The sequence below is a fragment of the Mauremys mutica genome, chromosome 7 (assembly GCF_020497125.1).
Source record: "Mauremys mutica isolate MM-2020 ecotype Southern chromosome 7, ASM2049712v1, whole genome shotgun sequence".
Lineage (NCBI taxonomy): Eukaryota > Metazoa > Chordata > Testudines > Geoemydidae > Mauremys > Mauremys mutica.
Genome location: NC_059078.1, coordinates 125,387,451 through 125,405,091, shown reverse-complemented (window position 1 = coordinate 125,405,091; position 17,641 = coordinate 125,387,451). Strand labels below are relative to the sequence as shown.

Sequence of the window (17,641 nt, the reverse complement as noted above, 5' to 3'; positions counted from 1 at the left end):
CCTGCAGGCATGGCAGTACGTGAAGGCTGGAGATTGGCAGGAGTCTGAAGTGTCTGGGAGTGGGGAGCTGACAAACTCCCAGGACGTTGCTCTTTCTGTTACCTGCAGGGCTGGCCTGGTACCCCCGGGAACCAGCCAGGAACAGCTGTTCTACGCCAAGAAGCTCTACGACTCTGCATTCCACCCAGACTCAGGCGAGAAGATGAACCTGATTGGGAGGATGTCATTTCAGGTGCCCGGGGGAATGGCCATCACTGGCTTCATGCTGCAGTTTTACAGGTAAGGAGCTGCAGGGGGGCAGCGAGAGCCCCATTCCCAGTCCCCCTTTAAAGCTGTCCCTGTTAGGCTGAGCAGGGAATTGCCCGCAGTGAGTTGCAAGAAGCCACGTCAGACTTGCCCGCAGTGAGTTGCAGGAAGCCACGTATGGATTAGCTCCCTCCTGGTGGTGAAGGGCAGGGGGGCAGACTCCGCAGCACCATGATTCTAATGTTAATCCCACCATCATGGATGCCATGGTAATGGGCACGGTGTAAACACCTAGACAGAGGGGAGTTGGAAGGGCCAGACCCATGATGTGATAAACGTGAAGAGAAACCTGATCTTCCATCTCTGAGCCTTTCTGACCACTCAGTGCAGCATCCTCCTGAATTATTGACACGGCTGGGACCTTTAAACCTCATGGGCAAGGTAATTTCCCCAGGATTTCCATAAGAATATAAGAAAGGCCGTACCGGGTCAGACCAAAGGTCCATCTAGCCCAGTATCTGTCTACCGACAGTGGCCAATGCCAGGTGCTCCTGAGGGAGTGAACCTAACAGGCAATGATCAAGTGATCTTTCTCCTGCCATCCATCTCCATCCTCTGACGAACAGAGGCTAGGGACACCATTCTTACCCATCCTGGCTAATAGCCATTTATGGACTTAGCCACCATGAATTTATCCAGTCCCCTTTTAAACATTGTTATAGTCCTAGCCTTCACAACCTCCTCACGTAAGGAGTTCCACAAGTTGACTGTGCGCTGCGTGAAGAAGAACTTCCTTTTATTTGTTTTAAACCTGCTGCCTATTAATTTCATTTGGTGACCCCTAGTTCTTGTAATATGGGAATAAGTAAATAACTTTTCCTTATCCACTTTCTCAACATCACTCATGATTTTATATACCTCTATCATGTCCCCCCTTAGTCTTCTCTTTTCCAAACTGAAGAGTCCTAGCCTCTTTAATCTTTCCTCCAATCCAGTCTCATGTTCGTTCTGACCCCTGTCCTGAAACACTGGTGATCTTCATGCAGGGAGACAGATGGGCCTGCGTAGCACTCGTCATACGCTGCTAGAATGTTATTTACCGGTTGTATTCCTTGCACTGTGTGCTTGCTCTCAACCGTGGGGCTCACGACCTTTGGGCTGGCCTCTCAGTCCTCCCTCGCCTCTCCATATAGTTGTTGCCTGATCTAGAGATTGTGTATTAATTATATTGATTACTTAAGAATTCCCCATCAACACTCCTGAGATCAGGCCCAGTATTATTAAAATTACCGGTCAGTTGGGAATCCCGATGTGCACGGTTGCAACACTCACTCTTAGGAAATACCTTCTGTATTTGTATTAGTTTTATTAACACACTTAGTGAAGTTGCAAACGCTCCAGCCCAGCATGATAGATGCCGCTAATACAGAGTGAGCGTCTGAGCATCTGTATACTCCCACCGTCCTTTGCAGAGGGACTCAAAGTGATCATCGTCCTCCTCAGCATCACCAGGGGTCATCATCCTGGCAACACGTTACATCTCCCCGAGGCGTAGAGGCCGGGATACAACTTTTATAATGTGTTATGTGGATGTCGCTGTGCTTAATGCATGTTTAGGAGGGTTTTCTTTGTATTTCCTTGCCCTACTAATGTCGGGGTGCCCTTCTCCCATAGGTTACATGTTCGTTTACTTCAAGCTTATTAGCATATGTGCCAATTAGTTACCATGGCATTCTTGTGGTCAGACAGCCCTCTGTGGTGTCCTATCTTATGATCTAGGCCTACTCCTAGTTAGCATAAGCAGTTAAGTCTTTTGGGCTGTGTGCCTTGTTTAGCTAAGATATTTTCTTACAGGACTGAGGCCTGCAAGATCATTACTTTACTGCCTTAACTTATGCATGTGCCTGACCTTACAAATACCTGCACCAATAGCTACACAGTCCAAGTTTGTGCCAACCCCCCACAGCTTCCTCCTCTGCCATGTTTTGAAATTCTGGCCCTTCCACCCAGCCCCAGGAGCTTAAACGTGGTCACCATAGAAATCCTGAGCTCGTGGAGGAAACGTGTCCTTGCTCTGAGGTTACAGCAAGTGAAATTACTTGTCACCATTTCTGCTAATTCATCTGTTGTTTTTTTTTTTGGTTGGGGTGGTTAGTTTCAAAAAAGGATGAAAGGTAAACTGGTCAATTTGACTGTCCCCTTTCGTTTTCAGGTTCCAGCAAGACATGGCTGGGTTGGGATTTGCAACCCGGCAGGAAAATGTTAAAATGGAGCACAGAGACACCATTTTTAAAAAAAAAGGCCTGCTAACATTTCTGTTTCATTAGATTTAAATCCCTCCTCTCTGCCCCGGCCTCTAACACATCCAAATATTTGGGCAAAAAATGAGTCTTTTGCCCAATTAAGGCCATGTCTTTCCTTTGCTTCACTCGCATGTTTTTCTTCTTTATCTTATTAACTGATTCTGCTGTTGATTAAAAGCCCTTTAATTATTAACCCAAAGCCAGTCCTGGGCTCTGGCTGCTCTTTTTTTTAAACTTGCCTCTCCTGGTTCCTTTGTATCGTCTGAAATCCCAGATCCCACCTCTCCCAGTGAGTGCCACTGTTGAAGAGAGACCGTTCCGAATCTGTAGCACAATGTTGCCTTTCTCACCCTTGGAAAAACTTCTCCTGCTCTGGTGTGTGTCAGTGGAATTAAAAGATGCCCCCGTGTTTGCCTTCCCCTGTGTCCCTCCTATACCGTTCAAGGAGAATGTTCCGTAGGGAATGATCCTGCCCTGACTCCAGACAACAGACCTAGGCTGGGACCTTTTCCAGCTCTAGTGTAGAGTCGGATGCTGGCGGGACTAGCAGGGGGAGGAACAAAAAGGCACTTAGCTCCACCTCTTTTCTAAACTCGTATTGCCATTGGCTACCTGGATTGCCAGTCCTCAGGTAATGACCAATCGGATTAATGAAGGTGGAGTCTCCCTTTGCATGAGCAATAAACTGTGTGGCTCAAGATACTCTTAGCCATGATCTTTATCCCCTTCCTGGCCTTTAAAGGGCGGAGCATCCAGTCCCCAACTGGCCTGTGAAAGATCCTCTCACTTCTATCCCCCTCTGCCCACAGATCCCCAAGTGCTTTGCAGACAGTGAAGTCACGCTGGCAACGTGAGACAAGGAACGAGTCCCCTCTGCCCCCATTTGACAGATGGGTAAATTGAGGTGCAGGGAGTGAGGAGCCCGAGAAGTCCCCATGAGTCGCTGGCAGAGCTGGGGATCTCTGCCAAGATCCTTAGTTCCACCCACACGCGGTCACCACAGACCATCCTTCCCTTCGAAGGGGTAGGGACACGCCAGGCTGTGGAGCAGAACTGAGCCAGGTTGATGTGGTGCCTGGTGGAGTGAGTGGCCATGGGGGCAGAGCCCACCACAGGCCCGCCCCTGGGCTCATCACAGCTTGGCAGGAATGAACAAATCCCCCAGGAATCCTCCCTGCCCAGCTGAGTGCCCAGGCTCCTGCCTGCTGCTTGGCCACCTTGCTGCTCTAATGGCCCTGTGGAGTGGGAGCCAGGACTCCTGGTTCTTTTCCCAGCTCTGCCGCTGCCTGCTGTGGGACCTCAGGCAGGTAGCTGTGTCTCGGTTTCCTTCTCGGCAAAATAGGGGTGATGTTTACTCTCACACTCAGCTAGCTCAGCCTTGCGACTCGGTGCTCTGGCGGGTAGGGGGAGGTCAGAATGCACGGGCTGAGTTCTGGTGTCTTCCCCCCGACAGGACAGTCCCAGCAGTCGTCTTCTGGCAGTGGGTGAACCAGTCGTTCAACGCCTTGGTGAACTACACCAACAGGAACGCGGCCTGCCCCATCTCGCTCACGTGAGTATCTGCCCCGTGCCTCCTGCCGCCGCCTCAGAGCCTCCTGGGCTTCGCAACCAGCTATCCGCCCCTGTCGCCGGGAGAGGAAATGCCCTGTCGGGAGCAATCCTGCCATTCCTCCCCGGGCACTGGGTGAGATGGGCTCCTGTTTGGTGCGTGACATCTCTAGGCTATCTCTGAACAGGTGGTGGCTGTGGCACTGGTGGCTAGGCATAGCGCTGCTTTTGCCATGCCTAGGATCAACCCCAGGGCAGAGTCTAAAGGCACATGGGACTGGAGGCTGCCTGGCTTAGATATCTGGACCTGAGTCTTTTTGACCTCACCGAAGAGCTGTCCCTTCCGTGGGCCCCTAGACGCACCCAGAGGTCCCTCTCCCCAGGCTCTGTTAGGAGTTTGTCAGAGGTGACTCGCAAGGGGAGCCGGCCCTTCGCACCCGCCCATGGAAGAGACCATTGCAGCACATGCTGCTCCCTGGGGTCAGAAGGCTGGTTTAACCCTTCCACTGCCATGGGAACTATCACATTGGGTGCCCTGTGCTGCCACCAGCTCCTGGTTGCCCCTCACTCTGCCTCGGGACACCAGGGACTTAGAACTGGGGAGGGAAGGAAGGGAGGGTCTGCCGGTGAACCCCATTGCCAAAGGTGCTGTCTGCTGGGGAACACTAGGCCCTGGGGCCTTCAGTCCATCCAGGTCGATATGCTGAGTTGCAGGGGGCTGGAGTGGGCCGGACATTGCAGTCACCAGGGTCCGTTCCGCTCTGCGTGGACAGCGATCTGCCCTGGTGTCCTTGGCCAACACGTCCCCTCTTTGCATCACAGAGCAGCGTCGGATGGGGTGGCTGCTGCCCTCCACCCCAGAGGTGGCTGCGCGTCTTTGGAAAGTTAGAAAAGTTGATAACTGCAGGAGCTGCCTAAATCTGATGTGCCAAGGAAGAGAGTTTGGGAGTTAGATGCCAGCAAGGGCATGTAATGAGCCGCAGGATTTCAGCTCCTTAAGAATATTCTGGCCCCTACCATAGAGGGTCAGAAAGCATGTTACAAACACCGAGAGACGTAATATCAACCCATTTCACAGATGGAGAAACTGAGGCACGAGAACAGAATCCAGTTTCCCCACCTCGCAGTCCTGTGCCTTAACCATGAGGCCGCGCTTCCTGCGCTCTCTCCCCAAGTGGAAACGTTCCCAGGGTGTGAACCGCAGCCCTTTGGGAGCTCCATGTGGGAGCCAGTCCTGAACCTGTCTGGGGGAGCGCTCAGGATGTACGCCTCTTGCCTCCCAGCCTCTCCCAGGGGACGGGCACTTGTTCAGGCAGCCTCTGGGAATTGCTGAGTTATGTGTTATTTCCTCCCGTAAATTACTGTCTAGGCAAATCGGAGTGGCTTACGTCACCGCCACCAGCACAGCCCTGGCGACCGCGGTGGGACTCAACCTGTACACCAAGGTACCGCGGCGGGGGTCCACTGTGCGTACCTGCGGTGGGGAACACACTGTGGAGCGGGGGTATCTGAAGAGGGCATTGGTGCAGCGTAGGAGGCTCTCTGCTTGCAAACCAGGGGGACTTGCCTTCGAGGGCGCTGCTGGCTCCACCGCTTGTCAGATCTGCTTCTCCGATGGTGCCACTGAGACAGGTCCACTCTGGTGCCCTGGCTGTTGCAATCGAGCGTAAGCCGGCCCCAGGTTGAATGCAGCTGCTCCGCGTTCTCCCCAAAGGCTTTCTGCAGGAGTGAGAGTTCCATGGACAAGCTGCTGATTCAACAGCCCCTTTAAAGATCCAGTGATCTGGCATTCAGCGTACACCACAGGGGACCTGGTCTTTCCTGTCCACTCCAGGAGCTAAAATCCCCTTGCTGTAATACAACTGTTCTTTCCCATACTACACCCGTCCTCCCCTTTTAATAACACGGCGGTCACGACCCCGATGCCTAGTTGTGATGCACATGCCCCGGTTCCTTGTCCGAAGCGCCTTTGCAGCTACGCCCTCGCCCCTAGCATACAGCCATGCAAACGTGGCTTCTGCTGGGACCATCTCTCCCTCCCTGTGAAGATACCAGCAGGTTTCTGGGTAGATCCCAGTGTCCAGACCCGTCTCGTTAGGCTTCTCACTGCGGTCTGCCTCACATGCTCCTTGCCAGGCCTTTGGGTGCTGATCTTCCAGCCCTGTTGATGCATTCGGCAGTACTCCAGCACTAACCCCAGGTGCAGCCGGACACAGCTACTAGCTGGCCTGGCTGTTGTAGCACAGGGGAGTGGGCTGAATAAGGAAGTTGGGGCTCAGGATTTTTTTCCGCCTGATTTAGCGGCTGGGTCTGATTTGGGTGAAAGGTGCCGGCCGAGACCCCTGAGGGTTGGAGGGTTTCATTGAAGGCCTGGCCCATGCAGCAGTGAGCAAGCTTCCCCTACACACCTCTGCTTCTGAGAGTCAGTCCTGCCCGGGAGCTCAGTCCCCGAGTCAGTCGCTCCTCCCTGCTGAGGGCGCCAGTTCTCACGCTGCGTGTTGGGCTGCTGGCTTCCTGCTGGTCTGAAGCCCAGCAACTCCTCTCACCTAGGGGACGCTGAGGACGGTTCCAGGCCTGTTGTGATGGCCATGCTCACCTCGGTCTCTTTCCTTCCTAGAGAGCCCCGCCCCTCGTGGCACGCTGGGTCCCGTTCGCGGCCGTGGCTGCCGCCAACTGTGTGAACATCCCCATGATGAGGCAACAGTAAGTCTGTCCCTGTTCTCCAGGGATGTGCTCCGGCCTACTGGACCTTGTCAAAAACCAAAGGATGGGGGATCTGCTTGTGGTTCCAGAGGTGACTTTTGTAATGAGGAGAGAGGCTGTGTTAACCAGTGGTTGGAGCCTAGATCCGAGAGCCAGGACTCCTGGGCTCTGTTCTTGTCTGTCACTGGCTTGCTGTGAGGGCAGGTCACGTCCCCTCTCTCAGCCTCAGTTTCCCCATCAGTGTGATGGTTCTGAGCTAGGCTGTTAATGTCTGTACAAAGCTTGATGTACATGTTTGATATTATTCCTAAAAGCCAGCACTTGCCTGCACAGCTGAGAGAGCCGCCCCCACGTTCTAAACTGTCGGCAGGACCGAATGGGAAGCGTCTGCCTTGACTTGTAGCTAGGGGTTTGGGTTTGCGCTGGGTTATTCTGAGCCCAACTACAGCTCAGGTGTTTTAGGAGTAAAAACAGCTGTTGATTGGCAGGTTTAAACAGACCAATCTTTGCCTTTAACGTCCCATCTGGGCTGTGAATGGCTGTTTTAGGAGCTGCTGAAAACAGGCCACAGGGGAGGAGGAGCCTGTTTAAAAGGCCCGCTAGTGGTCGTGTGAGGTAGTGTTTTGTAAGCAAATCTCGCTGGCAGTGGGTAAGTGGGGGATTCTCAGTGTCTGTTTTATAAACACAGGCTCTCTAGGCTTTTCTGCTTCGAGGCTTTTTAACCTAAACCCTTTAACTCTCCCCCACCTGCGTCAGGACTGTCACCAACTGATGGCTGCCCAGGCTAAGACTAAACATTGATCTATTGGCATGTTGCTGTGAGGTCGTCCTTCAGAGAGGCACTTGCATCTTCCTCTGCAGTGTCTGGTTGCTATTGGTGACGGGATGCAGGACTAGATGGACCACTGATAATGGGGGTTACCAGACCGGACCTGACCATGAAAGCCTGTATCTGGCCTCCTTCAGTGTAGCTGACACCTCAGAGGAAGGTGGAAAAACCCCTTGACGGATCTGGCAAAACGGACCCGGAGAAGAGGGCCTTTCCTTCCTGACCCCTGTGGCCCTGAAGCTTGAGGCCTGGTTGTCTTTATCTTAGCATGTGTAATGGCATTGGGTATGGCGGCTAACGCCATCTGGGGCGCTCCTGCTATGGTTCCTGAACCAGCAGCTGAGCGCTGTCTGCTGAGGGCCCGCTGACAGCTCTTTCCCTCTGATAACGCACCAGGACCGAGGTTCTGAGGTCTTGGTGAGCTTGATCCAAGTTTGACCTTTATTTGTCCAGCTGCGCGGTAGCGTGGCCGGCCTGACGCTGTGCTCACAAGGGTGTGTGTGTGTAAAATTGTTTCCAATGGCTGGTCTGGAGGCTAAGGCCCCTGCTGTAGAGTGATCCGGGGGTGTTCTGTCTTAGCCCAAGTGGCAGAGGCGTGGAGCTGTGGAACAGGGGTTCTGCAGAGGCTGTCTGATCTACTGCCTGCCTGCCTAACGAATCCACTGCTGCAGAAACCTGGCTGGCTGTGCTTGGGCAGGTAGAGGGGCAGTATCTGGGAGGCTTTTGTACATGTGGCTGGTTATCTTGCCATGAGGGGCCCAGATGCTCCAGGGATGGACACCATAGAAACGCATGAACTGTGCGGTTAGAACGACGTGTATTATTGATGATCAGATTTTCCCAGCTCTTTAAAACCAAACCTGCGTCTCGGTGACAAAATCCTCTTGCTGTGGCTGGTGGGGTCGGGGTATTAACAGATAGCAGAGCTGTCACCACGCTCCCGCAGTGGTCCTGTGAGATGGGGAGGTGCTGTTTCCAGCAGCCTCCCATAGGTGGCAGCATTGCGCAAGCCGTTCATTTCACCCCCTCTCTGCCACGAGACGGGCAGCCCCGGGGGTTTAGTGATAAATCCTGCATCAGGATGATGGAGAGGGGGCTGAGCCGGCTACCTGATCTCCCTGCCAGAGATTTACTGGGCACGTTGTCTGAATCATGTATTAAAACACCGACGGGCGAGTCTTGCTATGGGCGGTTGCAACTGCTTTATTCTGATGAATTTGGCAGCAGAGTGGTGGGCCAGGAGTGGATAAAGACCAACACAAAGTGGTCTTTATGGGTAGAAACAAGCCAGGAGTCATAGTCACCATGGCAAAACTCTACTTTCCTATGAACGATCATAGATTCCAAGGCCAGGAGGGACCCCTGTGGTCCACAAGTGTGACCTCCTGGGTAACGCAGGCCAGGGACCCTCCCCGAAATAATTCCTGTTTGAATTAGGGTAGCACCTTTCAGTAGGGTGCAGGGAAGGGGTACCAGTTGTGCCAGACAAGGCGGGTGGGAGCTGTCCATGCCATCTCTGTCTAGCTGGGGTTATTGCGGCTATTGCCAGCCTGGGGTGCTGCTCCAGCCCAGGGAAAGAGATGATAAATGAGGGACCCACGGGTGATTTGGGGGAGGGCACATTGTAGCACCCAGGGATCCCACTGTGGTACGTGCTGTACAAACACACAACAAAAACAGACACACTGCAACCCGTCTGCCCTCATCGGCCCTTGTTCACGTGGTTCTGGCCCACGTGGCAGCAGGTTTGAAAAGGACCTGATTCTCCATTGCCCCCTATCTTATCCCTGCTCATATCAGATGACTGCCCTTCCAGCTGGGTAGCATTTACACCCACAATGCACTGGGCTTCATGATGACACCAGGGTCAAGGGTCAAAGCCTATAAACCCCCAGGGAGCCAATTTTGGAGGTGTCTGCAGCCCTTGTGCAAAGGTAGCGTAGGCGTGGCCTAGAGTTGGGGGGAGGGGAGGTGTGGACCATTCTGCACTGTTGCGGGGAGGAGAGGAGGGCCCATCCTGTTTTTGTGGGGGGAGGGGGGGTGACCCAGGAGGCTGGGTTTGAGACACTCATGGTTCCCTGTCTGTGTTTAGGGAGCTCATTAACGGGATCATGGTGACGGATGAGAAGGACTGTGAGCTGGGCCATTCCAGGGTACGTCGCGGAGCAGGACGGGGTGGCTGTCACCGATGGGTTCTGACGGCCTGGCTGCTTTGCTCGTGTGGCCCCAATCCCGCAAGCCGAGCCACCTGAAAACACGTTGAATCCTTTTCTGTGATCGCGTCTCCATGGAAGCTGATGCCGCAGCTGGCCCAGGAACGGGGGGTGGGGTGCGGGCCCGTGAGACAAACTGCAGAGAGGTCTGAGCTCCCAGCCTTGCTGCCTTTCTGATCCTAACTCTGCCATCGCAAGGCCAATCCGGACGTGTTCGCTCCCGTTCCCGGGGGAGGGAGGCTGGGGGATGGGACTGGAGTAAATGACACAGCTGCTTCAAACCTGGACTCCCCCTCTCCCCCAGCAGCCCACGAAGGCGTTGGAGCAGCAAGCACGGACCAGCCCAGCTGGCTGCATTACTGCCCCATCAGATGAAGCCCTTGGAGCAGCTTGGCTGACTGTTGTCCTTGCTTTCAGGTCGCTGCAGTCAAGGGGATTACCCAGGTGGTGATCTCCAGGATCGTCATGGCAGCGCCTGGCATGGGTGAGCACCAGCGACGCCGCCCCTGCAATCTGGGGGGGAGACAGAGGCAGCAGCCTGCAACCGGCCCAGCAACCCAGCAGTACAGGGGCTGGCGGGAGGCGGAGGAGGGATGAAACTCGGTCTGGGAGCCATTTGGGCACAGAAAGGCTGGTGCCTAGGATACGCCAGTGAGTAGAGCAAAAGGCTGGGACCGCCTGATGTCTGGGGCCCAGAACCGCTTTCTGCCTCAGTTTCCCCATCTGTACAATGGGCCAGCGTACCTGCCTCTCGGGGTGGTTTGTTTTGTGTCTGCAGAGCGCGCCAAGACCCTCTGACGGAAGGGGCTGTATAGACTGTCCAGGTATTGCCTGTTTGGTCTAAAGAACCATTTCCCATCTCCTCCAACCCCTGGGGATTCCTCGCACCCTTGTTCTTTAGCTCCCCTCCCCACACACCCGCCACGCACCTTGATGGCCCCATGGCTCAGCCACTGGATGGAAATCTTCCCTGGCTCATGGTGCCCCGCTGGTACCTGCCACCAGGGGGCTCTGCAGAGCGACAGGAGATGCCCCCTTCCTTTCCCTGCCCTTGGCTCGCAGCAGGGGTGCTTGCTCGGCTCCGCAGTCAGAAGGTGGGCCAGGGCAGGGATATTGGCCCTCCTGGGTGTAAGCGACTGGCAGTGGGAGCACCGGCGTGGTGGCTCTGACACGAAGCGTGTCCCTGGCCACTGGGAGCCAGGCAGGGAGACCTCGAGGGGTGAGCTCCCGTGACGGCTTTTTCCTTGTGGTTGGATCTCGCCTTGCTTGGCCCCTGGCTCTTCAGGGAGCTCTGCTGGCAGAGAATGGGGCGGCTGGGCTGATAAAATCCTGACTCCTCTCTCTCTCTTTCTGGCTAGTTCTTTTGCCGATTCTCATGGAGCGGCTGGAGAAGTTCCCCTTCATGAAGGTGAGTGGTCCAGGAGGGTCTGAGTTCCTCCTTCATCATCCCCATCCAGTGGAATCTTGTCCACATCCATATCCAGCTCCCCTCTCCTGGTAGTCAGACCTCCCCGTGGCTCTGTTACCCCCTCTTTTCTCCCGTTGCCCCCCCCCGACCGTCGGTAGGGCTTGGGGTTCTCTCACTTGTGCTCTTTCCTCAGTTTCCCCCGCCTCTGCTGGCCCTCTTGGCTTATGGGGGCCCACTGGAGCTCCAGATGACCTTAAGGGAGCCCCAGAAAGCATGTGGGTATCAGGGATATGAACAAGGGATGTGCCAGACTAGATCTGATCACAGATCCACCAAGCACATTGAGCTCCTTGTGGGAAAGACTTCCTTCGCCCCTGGCTGGGTTGGACGTTGGCTGTGAGAACTTCAGGGACGACGTTCCGGGCTCACCTTCTTCTGGGCTGATTTCTTTGCAGAGAATTCAGGTCCTCCACGCGCCTTTACAAGTGATGCTGGCCGGGGGCTTGTAAGTATCTTCCTTCCCGAACGTCCACCCTTCCTCAGCTCTGGCCTTGCAGCTTTGGGTTCAGAAAACAACCTTCTAAAGAACCCAGTCAGCATATGGCCTTAACAGGAGCAAACAGCTGGCTCTTTCCAGGCAGGGACTCTGAAATTCAATCTCTTTCCTTTCCCACCTTCTGTCAAGCTCAGAGTCCAGGGCTTCCCTGCCACAGATAAGAACCTCAGTAGTAGTAATAATAAATCATTAGTGGATTCTCCCAGTGTTCCTTTGAGGCAGGTAATAATTATTACATCCCCATTTCAGAGCTGGTGAAGCAGACACACAGATGGGGGGAGGGTTGCAACTTGCCTAGCGCCACAAAGTGAGGCAGAACTAGGCGATGGAACCCAGGAATCCTGAAGCCATCCCCTACTCTAACCGCTAGACGACATTCCCCCGGTATCACAAGTCCCAGCACCTGGGGAGGAGAAGCTGCTTGCTCCTCTTGCGTAGGGTGCTTGTCACATCCTTAATGGCACCAGTGAAACCTGGCTGAGTCACATGGGGGCTGCGCCCCCCTTCACTCCAGCACAGCACGTGATGATCCCTAATGTACACAGGCCCCTGCTGAATCCTTGGGTGACTGATCTCCAGAAGTGGAGGAGAAAGAAACATCAGGAGCAGACCAAGGATCTGCACTACACTGAGCCCTACTCCCATGCTGTGGATCAGAGGAAGGGGGAAGGACCATCTTTAACCCAAGGAGACGGTCCCCCTTGGTGAAGGTTGAGCCCAGGGTCCCTACTATGCTGCAAAGGAGCAGATGCTAGACCATACCTTCCCCAGTGGTATTCCCTCTCCTTTGCGTCTAAATCCCCTGGACCCAAGCAATGCTAACTGCTGTGGGCTCTCCTGAGGCATGTCAGGGACCATCCACCAGGTTCCCATAGGCCCTCGCTCTCAGAGCTGCACCAGCTGCAGGGGAAATCCAGGGGTTGCCAGCACTCTGGGCCTGGAGCAGTTGTGACAGACAGAAGAGGGAGCAGTCTGCCACTGGGACAGGGGGCCCCACAAGGGAGGTCCTGCCCTGCACCAGGGGTTGGGGGCCCAGGCGTCATCCTACTGGATGCCTTGGATTTTCCGACACTCCCATGCTACAGCTATGGGGGTTTTGTGAAGTCAGCCCTGGGTCTTCTCGAGGAAGAGAAGCATTATCCCCATTTTACAGCTGGGGGAGACTAAGGCACGAGACAGATTTGCCCAAGGTCACGTACCGCTGCAAGTCTGGGTGTGAGCTGGGAATTTAACCCTGATCTCTGGACTCCCAGTTCAGCCACCTTGCCAGAGACAAGGAAGGAAGCTCCGGAGTGAGAAGCTGCTCTGCCGGGCCAAGTGTGGGTGGCCAGTTCACTGGTATTTGTATGGGAGTCTGGGGCAACGTGCTTAACTGCACCTTGGTGTTAATCAGGCGCCTTGGACTTCGTTAGCCCGGCTGGGAACTGAACCTTGGCCCCTGCACCAAAGTGACATTCACCAGAGGAACACCTAGGGTGCTCTACATGGCTGCGTAGCTAGATCGCTCCACCCAGCACCGAAATCAGCCAGCCACTGTGCCTGGCCACTTGGCTGGTGTGCCGCAAGCCACGCTGAGGAGAGGAGGTGGGGAGCGGAGAAAGGATTCCCCAGAGCTAACGCCCCACCTCATGGGAGCTCAAATGACCGTGAGGGGTCCAGCTCTCGGCTTTGCACCCCCCAGGAGAGGGCACTCTTGCGGGGGCTGTCAATGTCACCGAGGGTTGGCTCTCAATCCGAGAGCGGACGTTGTCGCCAGTAACGCTCGGTTTTCTCTGTCCCTCAGCCTCCTGTTCATGGTGCCGGTTGCCTGCTCGCTGTTCCCACAGAGATGGTACCAGCCGCGCTGCTTCTCCCTCCCTGAGAACCCCTCTCCCAAGCTATCCTCCACCTACCCTGGGGGTCGCAAGTATCTTCTGGAAAGGGCCTTGCCTGTCCCTGGGAACTTGGTCATCTTGAGGGCTTGCAGCCAGCGCTGCCCTTCCAAAGGGTTTGGCCTGTGCACAGATCCTAATCCCCACGCTGTGGGCTCTGCCCTGAGTGGGGGAATGGGGGAGATGAGTCCCAGTCTCTGTGCTCTGCCGCCTGCCCTGGGATCAGTGCACAGGATGGGGCTGGGCTGGACTCAGGTCTCTGCCCCAGGATTGGGGCTCAGGATGGGGCTGGACTCCCCAGGTCTCTGCACTCTGCCCCCTGCCCTGAGAGTAGCTCATATTGGCCGATGACTTGCTTCCATAGCCACTGTTAAGATCTGGCTGCAAAAAGCCTGCCTCCTGCCCACCCCATCCCCCGGCCAGCTGGAGAGAAGGCCCTACCCAGACCAGGGACACTTCCAACAGGGTCAGGGAGAAGAAGTGCAGTGCAGAGCAAATCAAAGCCTGACTTTCCCTCTCCTCTCCCTGCAGCTCGCTGGCGCTGTCTAGCCTGGAGCCGGAGCTCCGAGCCTCCATCCAGGCCAGGCACGGGGACTGCGTGCCTTACGTCTATTTTAACAAGGGATTGTAAATCGAGCCTCTACCTTGGGAGCCGTCCGCGGCCCTGCACCGCGCGCCGTAGGGCCACCTGCAGCTGCAGGGCTGTAAGCTGGAGGTGGGCTCAGGACATACCAATCAGACCTGGATTTCCCCCCGCACATCCCCTGTCGGCCAAAGTATTGGGGGGAGGGGCAGATCTGGGGGTGACTTCTGGCTCCTCTTTGGTTTAACCCTGTATCTTCTGCTCCCCAAACCAGATTTGGGGCCTACCTCTGAGTGCCTGACACCTGCTGGGGGCGCTCCATCTGTTGCACGGGTGCTGGCCTGCTAGTGGACAGAAGCGGGAATGTGCCCTCTTCACTGGGCACCATAGGTCAGCAGATCCCTGGGCCTTAGCAGCGGCTCCTCCTTGTCGCTGGCTAATCCAGGGAAGCGCACCTCCTGCTGCCTTAACCCCTCCCCTTGGGTCTGACCTGCGGGAGGCTGCAACAGGACCTCGGCGTGCCTGGATCCTGTTCTTTTAGGTGTTGGACTGATGCCACCTGTTACAAAGTGCCTGAGAACTGGTCTGATTGCTGTAGGTATCCCAGCCCGGCCCCCCGGTGCAGAGCACGTGGCTGAAGGCTCTTGCAGTCCTGTGCCCCTCTCTCCGTGACAGATGACTGCTCTGTTCCCCTGTTTAGACGGCTCCCTCCCCTGCCTAGCAGGATGGGGGTAGCTGGGGTAATACACACATGGTGCTATCTCTCTTCTGTTCACGGAGGCAGGATGGGCTCTGCCATCCCTGTTGCGGGTCATATCCAGTACAATTGATGCCTGTTTCTGTCCAGCTGTGAACTGAATTCTGCTCTCAGTTAAACAGGTGCCATTACTCCAGCTGCACACTAGATTAAGTGAGGTCACTATTTGGCCCTGGTCTTTGTTCACCTGCCTTCAGAAGGCACCAGCCTCTTCTGACTAAATAACTAATTAATAACCAAATGTGGTTGCAGTCTTGAAAAACAGCCAGGGCCTTTCTGTAACCAGGTAGGGCCAGGTTGTCGGCATTTGAGCAGTGCAAACAGGAAACCGCACATGCAGATTGAGCACTTGCATGCACCAGGACCAGTGTGTTTTGAAAACGTGTCCCTCACCCTCAAGTATTTCAGGTCCCAGATTTGTCTTGCTTTGCAGTCCATGCAATGGAGTGCGAAATGCCCTGATGTTCTTATGCTCTCTCTCTTTTTAAATCCACCGTACCATTGCCTGTAATTGAAGAACAGACGATCACCACTGTTTTTGTGTAGGTCCTACCCACCACTCAACACAAGCTACTCTTGGAGCTGTGCTGGCATCAGTGCAACTGGGCCACCGAGTGGGGACAAGGGGGGATCTCTGTAGATTTCAGCCTCCTTTAAGGTGAGGGAGGAAAACTTCCTGATTCACTAGAAACCTGTTGGGCAAGGAAATGTTAGTTGTAAGTGTTTGAGTGGGAGAAGTTGTTACAAACAGCGGATACAGGGGTGGGAAATAAAATCTGAGGATTTTTAAAACTGTCGCCGCTGCCGCTGTTGTGTTTTATGTGGACACTTGCTTTAAAGAGCCTGCGAGGGACGTCTCTGTGTATTTGTGATGGCTGCTGATATTTGCAGCCTGAACGACCTTGCGGTTTGGAGCATTTTGAGGATCTGAATGTTGGGAGTCCAAATTCTGCCCTCGTATGAGCACACGAGGTCACTCCCTGCACAATTCTCAGGTTCCAATTTGGTCTGTGCTAAGCCGATAGAATTACTGACTGGGTGACATTTTGATCGTGCTTCCCAGCCGAAGCACTTTACTAACGGATATACAAAGTCGTCCATGAGTGTGTGTCTATATCCTTAAGTTTCACTTCACCCAGCACTGAAATGCAGTCACCTCTGGGGTGGAACGTGGCAGCTGGTTAGTAGCAAATAGCAGCCCTGCACACCGTTTTAGGACAGGAACTGAAGAGACACCTGTCAACTTCCCCAGGTGGAATTCAGCACCAGTTTTAGCAACTGGCTGAGACCTTGTCTGCACTAGGACTCCTCTGCTAAGATTTCCATTGTATTGCCATTTATTATTCCTATTTCCATAGGGGCTAGGAGCTCCAAATGTGGACCAGCACGCCTGTGTGCTAGGTGCTGTACAGCCACAGACTAAAAAGTCCATGCTGCCCTCTAGTGATGCAATGCAATAAGCGTATGGTTATAATTAAAACATTTTAGTTTGTCCTCCAACATTAGATGAAATTAATAGATGCCGTTTTCGTTCTCTTCCCTCAACCCGGAATGGCATTACTGGGCAGAGTTAAGGTTGCTTGGGGTCCCTAACTTGTCTTTTCATACCTTAACATAGTTCGATTTCTTTTAAATTAAACTTAATGCTGACTTTCCTGGTGTTCTAATCCTCGGTTCTGGGATAATTACAACATCCCTGTGATGTTTTATGCCCTGAAGGTACTGAACTGTACCTCAGCTCGTGTGTGTGTGTGTCAGTCAGTCAGTCACGGGGGAGGGGGGGAAGGAAGGTGCATGTTTATTAGTGGAGCAAGGATGTGTGGCTGGGGTGGTGTATTGGGGAAGGGGTAGCTCGAGAAGGTGGGGCGTGTGTCCTGACTGCAGCGACAAGTGTCCGATAGTTCGGTTATTGCTGTGGAAGGGTGAGGGCTTAAATCTGTCCTGGGGACACGCACACTTAGCAAGTAGTTCCTGCGCCAGGGCAGGCCCTGCAGACTGCGTCTCCGCCACACAGTCGCGGCCTGGCCTGCTGGCTGCCATTAGAGACCCCATCGACCAGGTGAGACTGGCTGGCCTCTCTTCTGCCCTTGCCTGCGGAACGCTCCAGCTGGCAATTATAATAACCTTGCTGTCCTGGCCCAAAGGGAGCAGGTTCTAATGGCCGAGGCTGTGTGAGCCGCGTGGCCACCTGGCCAGGGAAGGGCGTGACAGCAGCCACCCTTCTGACTGGCCTGGCAAAGAGCAGTCTGGGCCGTGGCCAGGAAGCGTGGGGGGCTGTTTGCAATGCCCCCCGGCCTCGTGGGAGATGAAAGTTGTGACCACCCCGGGAGCGCAGTAACGGCCGTCCTCGATTCGCAGGCGGCGGTGGCTTTGACGTACAATGAGCGTGCTGGGGCTGGGGGGAGATGAGCAGCAGGCGGGTGTGTGGGCTGGAGATCAGTGTGAGTACGAAAAGGCTGAACTCCTGAGCTTGACCCTCCCGCTGCCTGCTCTGAATGTTTCCAGACCAGCACTGAGCCCAATGGCCGATTGAACGGAGCCCGCTCCTTTCCCTCCTCTTGGGAAAATTGCTCGTCCATTCCCTGCTGCCTCAGTTACTGCAATCTCCCCAGCTGGCCTGCCCC

General features: G+C 54.7%; 1 protein-coding gene across 5 annotated transcripts in view; it reads left to right on the top strand.

The window, feature by feature from the left end:
• Positions 1 to 16,613, top strand: part of SFXN2 (sideroflexin 2) — a 90,170-nt gene extending 73,557 nt beyond the window's left edge. For 4 of the 5 annotated variants that reach the window (XM_045022612.1, XM_045022613.1, XM_045022611.1 and 1 more), the window contains exons 3-12: positions 109 to 279; positions 4,003 to 4,101; positions 5,467 to 5,542; positions 6,715 to 6,800; positions 9,722 to 9,782; positions 10,260 to 10,326; positions 11,201 to 11,250; positions 11,706 to 11,755; positions 13,590 to 13,637; positions 14,209 to 16,613. In XM_045022612.1, coding sequence (XP_044878547.1) covers positions 109 to 279; positions 4,003 to 4,101; positions 5,467 to 5,542; positions 6,715 to 6,800; positions 9,722 to 9,782; positions 10,260 to 10,326; positions 11,201 to 11,250; positions 11,706 to 11,755; positions 13,590 to 13,637; positions 14,209 to 14,308 — 808 coding nt within the window. In that variant the 3' untranslated portion in view covers positions 14,309 to 16,613. Of the gene's footprint in view, positions 1 to 108; positions 280 to 4,002; positions 4,102 to 5,466; positions 5,543 to 6,714; positions 6,801 to 9,721; positions 9,783 to 10,259; positions 11,251 to 11,705; positions 11,756 to 13,589; positions 13,638 to 14,208 lie in introns of those variants that run through there. The other variant, XR_006580772.1, reaches the window with a different exon arrangement.
• The last annotated feature ends 1,028 nt before the right edge of the window (positions 16,614 to 17,641 follow it).